The sequence below is a fragment of the Lolium rigidum genome, chromosome 2 (genome assembly GCF_022539505.1).
Source record: "Lolium rigidum isolate FL_2022 chromosome 2, APGP_CSIRO_Lrig_0.1, whole genome shotgun sequence".
Taxonomy (NCBI): domain Eukaryota; kingdom Viridiplantae; phylum Streptophyta; class Magnoliopsida; order Poales; family Poaceae; genus Lolium; species Lolium rigidum.
In genome coordinates this window covers 101,124,836-101,133,437 of record NC_061509.1, presented here as the reverse complement: position 1 = coordinate 101,133,437, position 8,602 = coordinate 101,124,836, and the positions used below count along the sequence as shown (strand labels likewise).

Genomic DNA, 8,602 nt, shown 5'->3' with positions numbered 1-8,602 from the left:
CACTCATTTCCAAATTATGATTTAAAGCATTTGCCATATGCTGAATCTGAGCCGGGTGCAGCTGATGCCTATTAAATAAATAATCATTCATCGATTTCCATAAGCACCACATGAGTGTTAAAACATTAGAAAGAGTGGCATTTGGGTGGTTCATATTTACGAGATTCAAAATTATATCTGTGAGAGAGTTAGCGTTTGTGATGAGCATATCCACTCTTATGTACCAAGGATGAGAAAACCAAGCAGCTCTGGCATAATTACAAGTAAAGAAAAGATGGTAGTCTGTTTCTTCCAAATCACATCTGCCACATAATTTGCTAATGTGTTTATAGTACTTACCTTCTCGAGCTCCCGTAGGTAGGGCCTTTCGGAGAAATCTCCACCCAAAAGTCTGAATTCTTGGAATGACATGTTTGTTTTGCCATATCTTCTTTAATAATTGAACTCGTGGTCGGGTCTACCTCTCTTGGTGTTGGCTCACCATTTTCCCGCAAATGTTGGAGACAAGCTTTATATGCACTTTTAGTGTTGCATTTACTCGTGGGAGTAAGTTTCCAACAAAGCATGTCTTCATCTCGTAGAGTGAATAATGGGAGTAGACTTTATAGATTCAGCCATAGGGCTTTGAAAGAGAGTGTCAATAAGGCTGAGTGTTCCAAGTTTGTTGATTCGGAAGCCACGGATCCTTGACTTGGGCTTGATAGGAATAGTTGGAAGATTGGATGATGAGAGCATCGTACAAGTTGGGCCAACCGTTGCACCAAGGTGTGCTCCGGACGTGACATTTGGCCTTTGGTAATCTGATAGAAAGAGTGGGCTTTCAGAAGAGGGAGCATTTTGAGGATGGAGGCCTAAAAGGCCGACTTTGGAGCATTCGAATTTGGGCGCCAAAGAGAGGAGTGTGGGAAGTATTTGGATTTGAGGACAGAGTGAAGAAAATCGTCGGGTTGATCCGCAATCCTCCAGGCTGCCATCAGGATAAGAGCTTGATTCATGGCTTGCAGGTTTCGGATACCTAAGCCTCCTTCATTCTTGGGGGAGCAGATATCTTTCCAAGCCCTGAGACAAAGAGATCTAGAATTTGTTTCTTCTCTAACTCCTGTCCACCAAAACTTTCTAATAATAGTAGTGAGTTTCAAAATAAATTTCTTAGAGAAGAGAATGTTGGTTGTAACTTCGAGTGTGCCTTGATCCTAGCGTAAAGCTTCTTTGACTCCTTCGGTAATCTAGGTTGCCTAGTGCTAGATGTAGCTTCTTTGGTTTTCTTGATTGCCGGAGTTAGTGGCGTTGATAACCACTCTTTTGTAAGAGAATTTCGTCACTGCCTATGGGTTCGGCCGGTGTGGCTTTATTTGTAAAACAGGGTGAAACAAAAAAAATAAGAAAAAAGAGATGGGCTGCGAACTGGGCTACAAATTCGGGATATGAGTGGGCCAATTCCCACCTCTAGGTCCGCCCAGCCACGATCCACGATTGAAAGAGAAGCCAAAGAGAAACTCCAGGGAGAGGTTTGGTGACGGGCCTCATTCTCGGCGGCCGGCGGTGGTGACATAGCCTGTGAAATCGGGGGTGGGAGGTTGCTGATGAAGAGCTTACCTGCAACGGCGGGTGGCGGCGGCAGATCAGAATGAAAGTGGGGAGCGTAGGGGCGCAGCAGCGTCGCAAGTCCCCGCCTCGTCGTGCCGGCGCGGTATAGACGGATCTCGCGGCGGCGGCCGGTGGCGGAGCAATGAACCGGCGGCGGCCGATCCGAATGTCAGCGGGGTGCTGGCTGCGGAGGCACAGATGGCTCCACGCGGCTGGGCGTCGATATGCCAGCTCGCCGCGTCGTGGTCGGTGCCAGGCCTCGGCTCCTTCGTGCGGTTCCAGGGGCCAGCAACGGGAGAAGAAAATAAATAAATAAATAATCAGTATTTTTTTTTGGACGGCTTCAGCATGCTCGTCGTGCGGCCTACTCATAATTGGCGTGCGTCCCTCGCGGCGAGTTCCAGCACCAGACAGGTCTATTTTTAACGCCCTCCTCCCCGTTCCCTCCATCCCCCCTCCTCTCCATCTCCATCTCCCTCGCCTCACCTCTCCTCATCCAGCCTCCGCCCGGAGGTAAGCCTGTTATCCTGCTCCGTTTTCCCTTCATTCCTTCCATCTTTCTGGTATGTGGTGCTCCCATTGCGTTCGTTTGTGTGTACCATTCCTGCCTGCATTTATGTTTCTGTTCGTATATATTGCCTATAAAGTGTTCTGATATTGGGCGGAAATGACGATCGACATGCTCCTAGTTTGGTTTGGATCACGTCGTCTTTTTCCCCAGTTTTAGTTTTCTTTTCTGGCATCCAAATTGTTATTGGACCAGGTGGTGAATTAGAGCATTGCTACACGCGCATTCTAGATTTTCTTCTTTTGTCAGATATAAAGTCGTCTTGTTTTACATTTCTTATCCTTTTTGCCAATAATGTATGTATCGAATGTGTTTTTGTACAAGTTAGAGAATAGTAGCGACATATATAGATGCCAATAGAAACCTTACTTACTTTCTCTAATTTTGGCCATTTCGCACGAGCATGATGGCATTCAACGTTCGAGGCGACAAAGATTAATACATTGTTTATTTCACAGCCATTTCTAATTAGAATTAGGGAACCTTGCTTGAGATGGTAGCGCTTTCGTGTACGGATTAGATTCAGTGCAATGCACAAAGTCAAATAATATTGTGCATTTTCCAGTTCTCTTTATTGCGTGCAGCAACTTAGCCTTTTACCTGGAAGAAATATTATTTTGCTGGCAGAAATAACCTATCCTATCTTGAACAGGTCCAGATAGGGCATACCAGACATGGCAGAAGTCCTGTCAGGACCTCTCGAGCACCATCTAAGCTCTGGTAAGTCAGAATGCAAATCATTGTTACTCCTGCAGAGTAAAGTGGAATATTATGCCATGATGATCATAATTTGTCCATTCCTAGAAAAAGAACGTTTCAAGGAGTTTTTATATTAGTGCATCACTTCTTATTTCTTTTGGGAAAGTGTTATCCTTTTTTAGGAGTAACGCAAAAGCAACATGAAACCAAATTTAGTCTTAGATGATGCATAATCGACTAATGTACATATGATGGATGCTACCAGCCTTAGATACACATTATGAAGAGAAGAGGAAATCCAATGTGGAATACTCAGAAGATGAAAAGAAAGCAAGGATTGCGTCGCTCAAGAAAAAAGCGATGAACGCCTCACAGAAACTGAGGCATTCCATGAAGAAGGGGAGGAGGAGCAGCAAGGTGATGTCCATTTCCATTGAGGATGAGCGTGACCCTGAGGAGGTGCAGGCTGTAGATGCCTTCCGCCAGCTTCTTGTCCTCGAAGAGCTTCTACCATCGCAGCACGATGAATACCACATGATGCTTAGGTGTTTTATCTCTTAATTATTATGTTGTATGGCTGCATTTTTCATACCGAGCGAGCAGTATTACTGAATGATGTGATTTGCTGTAGGTTTTTGAAAGCAAGAAAATTTGATGTTGAGAAGGCAAAGCAAATGTGGACTGATATGCTGCAGTGGAGAAAGGAGTTCGGCACAGATTCCATTCTAGAGGTAATTACAGTTACCTTATAGTTTCTGATCTGTTCTGACCAGTCCCATTTGGATTGAAACATACTATGTTAGGTCATCAACTATTGTCACATTTGTATCCTGAATCTCATGTTAGGGTTTCGAATTCGAAGAAGCTGATAAGGTTGCAGAATGCTACCCTCAAGGTTACCATGGGGTGGATAAGGAAGGCAGGCCTGTCTACATTGAACGGCTTGGGCAGATCGATGTCAATAAGCTAATGCAGGTTACCACAATGGAACGTTTTGTCAAGAACCATGTCAAGGAGTTTGAGAAGAACTTTGCCGAGAAGTTTCCAGCTTGCTCAGTATCTGCCAAGCGCCATATTGACCAGAGCACTACCATACTGGATGTCCAAGGAGTGGTATGTATCGAATCACAAACTCCTCAGTTTATTCGATCGTTGCAGTTTTACTATGGCTTATTAAGGAGAGGAGCATTTTCAGGGGATGAAACAATTTAGCAAAGCGGCAAGGGACCTCATCGGTCAGCTTCAGAAGATTGATGGTGACAACTACCCGGAGGTAATCCAGTACTCCAGATGACAAACAATTTATCACACCCAAGCAAAAAAAGTTTGAGCTGGGTTTTTCTAACAAGTTCTGTGTCGGTTATATAATTCTTGTCCCAGACACTGTCCCGGATGTTCATCATTAATGCAGGCCAAGGGTTCCGACTACTCTGGGGCACAGTGAAGAGTTTCCTTGACCCAAAGACCACTGCAAAGATTCATGTAAGTTTTCGTCTCTGATAATTTTGTTCTGTAACTATGATTTTATTTATCCCATTTCAGTTAATAGAATTGTTTCCTGGACTGTGCATTTCTTTAGGTATTGGGTAACAAGTACCAGAGTAAGCTTCTCGAGGTGATCGATGCCAGGTGAGAAGCAATGCTCTAATTTGTCTTTATGGTTAACGAGAAGATTATCTTTTAAACTTCTAAGCTACTTCTAATACAATATTTTCCTATATTTTTTGGTTGTTCAGTGAGCTGCCAGAGTTTTTTGGTGGATCTTGCCAGTGCGAAGGTGGTTGCATGAAGGCTGACAAGGGCCCATGGAAGAATCCTGAAGTCATGAAGGTAAACTCCAATCTGTTCCTTTGCCATCACCTTCCTTAAATAGAACATCGAATTTCAAAAGACAAGGAACTAACTTAGTGTTTATATGATACTTTGATGTAAAGATGGTTCAAAGTGGTGCCGGAAAGTGTGGAAAGCTCAATCTGGAATCGCTTGATACTGAAGAGAAAATGATTTGTGCAGATGACACCATTCACCCGAAGGTAGATCGCTCTTACAGGAAGACATGGTCATATTAACATATTTGCCAATGTATTAGAGAATAATACTTACTCATCATATTTTGATTTTTCTAAAAAGAAGCAAGATCCTTTTAACGGAGAAGAAGAATGGCGGACCATATTACACAAAGCCTCACGTGCCCGAATTGAGCATCCTCAGTTGTCACCTGTTCATGAGGAGCATGTTCCTACATTGTTTCCTGTAAGTCATGTTGCTTCACTGATACGAGAGATATCAGTAAAGTAATTAATACTTGTTAGTGTTAAATCATGTGAATGCGTAAGTTTCTTGTGAATGAAACTAGAGTGGAATTTTTAACATCTGAACTTAGGTGTGTTTTCTAGTTCCATCTATCAAAGAAAATTATATTCGCAATCAGTTGTTTTGTTGCTGATATGTTAGTAATAGGGAGCTTAAGGTCTAACATGGTTGTAGACTTAAGGCTATGATAAAATTTACTCTTCCCACATATGAACACAAATATCACTTACAGTTGTTATAATAAAAATTTCAGACCCCTGGGTCACCATATTCTTGTGATGTTCAAATGGTTGAGAAGGCCATAGATGCCATATGCCAGAGCAAGGAATTACAAGATGAGAAGCTTGCCCTCACTAAAGGTTAGTACCACCTCTTCACCTTGACAACCTTGTTACCAAAAAACTGCTTTACCATTCCACTGATGGATTAACCAAAATAATGTTCTTCACCAGCTGCTGCAAACGCCTCTAATGGATCCAATCCACCACTATTTGGTGGTGTCATGACCCTTGTGATGAGCATTGCGACGATGCTCCGTGTGAGCCGTAACATGCCCAGGAAGGTAATTGGCGCTGCCATAGGCACTGCTAGATCCACTAGTATTGGAGCCCGAAGCACATCGAAAATTTACGCGCGCCAGCAATCCAAGATATCGGCGGAGGATGTTTCTGCAAAGCGCTTCGCAGACCTTGAGGAGAAGGTCCTTGCACTCCTTGCAAAGCCATCGGAAATGCCCGCAGATAAGGAGGAAATGCTGAAGGCTGCAACCAGCCGGGTCAGTGCATTGGAAGAGGAACTTGCACTGACCAAGAAGGTAATTTCTTTGCCACCTTGCTGAAAAGCTATATCTTACTGCAGAGTACCAATTTTCCTCCATTTCCATTCCGTGTTAGTTTAATCTGAAACATTGTTGGGTACTAAATCAAGATATGCTTTGATGTGTTTCTGCAGGCTTTGCAGGAGACTCTTGAGCGGCAAGGGGAGATCCTTGCATACATTGAGAAGAAGAAGCAGAAGAAAAGCAAGGTAACCAAGAAATACATGAAAAAACAAAATGAAACATCATTATTCACTGTTTTTTTTTTTGAAATATGTATCTCCATTACCTTCTCCATTCTTTCATTTCTTGAAATTAATACTGCCACTCGAAATTGTGCAGCGCTTGTTTCGTTGGTAGATGAGAAGAACGGAATGCCACGTGTCCGCGAGAGGCTTTGGTTTGATGGAGTGAGCTGGTGTTTTCATCTGAAAGCAAAACACGATTCTAAGTGTAACATGATGTGTTTTTGTTATTTTCCCTGTGTTGATATAACTCATTGGTCTGAGCTTCTCAGCCTTGACGTACATTTTGCCTTGACCCTGTGCTGCCAATCCTTTTCGTATTCCTACTGCCAATTGTGGATGGACTCATACAAGTGAAAAAAAATACCTAAGTTATAAATTCTTGAGAATGTGTGGTGTTTGATTATGAGTGGTAACGAAATGCTGCAGCATCAGGTTGACTGTACTTGGCACTTACTCTTTTACATTAAGCTTAGCATCTGATAGTCGTACCTATCATTCGGGATGAATTAGTCCTCTCAAGTATCTAAGAGTATTTAGCTGCAAAAAAGTGTCTGGGAGTATTAAGGCCATGATGAAGTTATAACTGAGTATTGTTTAGTACCTGAAAGTAAAACTAGTGGCACACAAACAAGTTGTCAAGATACTGAATTACGGCCATGGCTGTTCTTGAAACAATTTAGCATTTCTGAAATCGTTATTAATAATGGTTCTATAACAATTCTTGTCAGAACCATCTTACACACTGTCCACTAAAAACAACATGTAGAGCGCTAAGAAAAACATGTAGACAGATGGGGGTAGATGGCGGGTGGAGACTTTACCTCGGCGAGCTGGCAGTGCTAGGCTTCCCCTACTCCTGCTCCTGTGTTTCCTCATAAATGACAATGAGCTTCTCAGTATTGCGATCTGGACGCCGAATCTGATCGTACATTGCACGAGACACATCATTGTGAATCTTGTCACAATCCTCAAGCTGCCACATCTCAGATCTACTCAATACAACTGCGAAGATGAGATTTCATGGAAGGTTTTCAAAAAGGAAAGCGATTTTCATTTAAATGGGGGTGGTGTGCCTGAGGGGTTGATATGCATTTGGATTCGGGGTCGGATATATTTGTAGTCAACCACATTAAGGGAGGGGCACCATCCCTTTCGATTAAATCACGAGAGTTGGCGGTGTTTGGTTCACCAGTGACACTACTAGTGCCTTGAGGTAAACCGAGAGCCAATTGTTTTGCAAAAATGGTGGCAACGACTTTAGTGATGGTACCTTGCAAACATGCCTCGAAAAGTGCTTTGCGTTGGTCCAACATATTTTGAACTTCTGCTTCCAAGTACTTCTTGGTGGCATCCTCTCCACGCCAGCCATCTATCTCATAAGGTGATAGAGCTCTTAAAAAAGCCCCGTTAACTCTGATACAATTAAAATATCGAGATGGATAACATAGGGGTGAATAGGTTTTCTAATTTTTAATCTTTTTAGGGGCCAAAATATTAAGAGCAGACATGAAACCGTGAAAAGGAGTCAGTACATCACAAAAGGTTGAAGCATGAGAATCCAAATCTAAAATACATGCCACTTTGAAGATATCTATACTATTATATTGGAGTTTGTGATGGTACGTTGGACTTTACAAATTTAAAACTGATTTGTCATGAAACAACTTCGCGTAGCATGTGAAGATGTGTGCGAATTTTTCATTTCAATTTTTTAAAAGTTTCAAATATGTATAATATTTATTTCAAAATAAAAGGTGCATTGTGCCAAAACACCACTCCCTTGAACTATCCTCAGTTTCTATGTTTATTTGAAGTTACAAGATGATGTAACAATTTTATATAATATTTTATTTGCTCTTATTAATTGTTATGTAATATACATCACTTTGACCATCGAAACAAGATTTGGCATTCAACTAGGACATCAATTTTAGGTACCAAATATCCAAACATCCAAACATAAATATTGGAATTGATCGAGTCTGCCAATACAATCATCCAAACGGGGCCTTATTGACGGTAGCACGACAGTGGAGCGTAGCTACACTAGCTTGGTCCAAAACTGATTTACAATAGTAATCAAAACGAACTTTGATCATACAAATTGAGTAATAAAATCTTGATTATATTATATATAATTAGTATTGTTGGATTCGTATTGAAAATCACTTTTTCTAATGATGCTAATTCCATAGTAACACTCTTTTTATATTTAAACTAATTTTTATCTCTACTACTTAAAAAGAAGGAACATGTTCCCATTCTTCCCCTACTTTCGTCGTTCTTTTGGTCGTTCGACGTCGCCCACCTGAGCTTCGCAGAAAGGAAAGTAAAGAAAATCATAAAGGAATCACCGCACCATCAAAAAGG

General features: G+C 41.8%; 1 protein-coding gene across 1 annotated transcript; it reads left to right on the top strand.

The window, feature by feature from the left end:
- The first annotated feature begins 1,960 nt into the window (after nucleotides 1–1,960).
- On the top strand, nucleotides 1,961–6,577 carry LOC124687007 (phosphatidylinositol/phosphatidylcholine transfer protein SFH12-like). The gene is made up of 15 exons (XM_047220863.1): nucleotides 1,961–2,100; nucleotides 2,808–2,875; nucleotides 3,120–3,399; nucleotides 3,486–3,585; nucleotides 3,701–3,967; nucleotides 4,050–4,127; nucleotides 4,235–4,336; nucleotides 4,434–4,483; nucleotides 4,591–4,684; nucleotides 4,789–4,887; nucleotides 4,985–5,107; nucleotides 5,421–5,526; nucleotides 5,620–5,981; nucleotides 6,119–6,193; nucleotides 6,327–6,577. The coding sequence occupies exons 2-15, from the start codon at nucleotides 2,830–2,832 to the stop codon at nucleotides 6,342–6,344; spliced, it is 1,800 nt and encodes a 599-aa protein (XP_047076819.1). The 5' UTR covers nucleotides 1,961–2,100; nucleotides 2,808–2,829; the 3' UTR covers nucleotides 6,345–6,577.
- The last annotated feature ends 2,025 nt before the right edge of the window (nucleotides 6,578–8,602 follow it).

What these genes read in the sequence shown, in the direction of transcription:
- LOC124687007 (XM_047220863.1), top strand. Translation starts at nt 2,830, where the DNA reads ATGGCAGAAGTCCTGTCAGGACCTCTCGAGCACCATCTAAGCTCTG. An exon ending in AGACCACTGCAAAGATTCAT is followed by an intron (nt 4,337 to 4,433) that starts GTAAGTTTTCGT and finishes GCATTTCTTTAG; the next exon opens with GTATTGGGTAACAAGTACCA. An exon ending in ATGACACCATTCACCCGAAG is followed by an intron (nt 4,888 to 4,984) that starts GTAGATCGCTCT and finishes TTTTCTAAAAAG; the next exon opens with AAGCAAGATCCTTTTAACGG.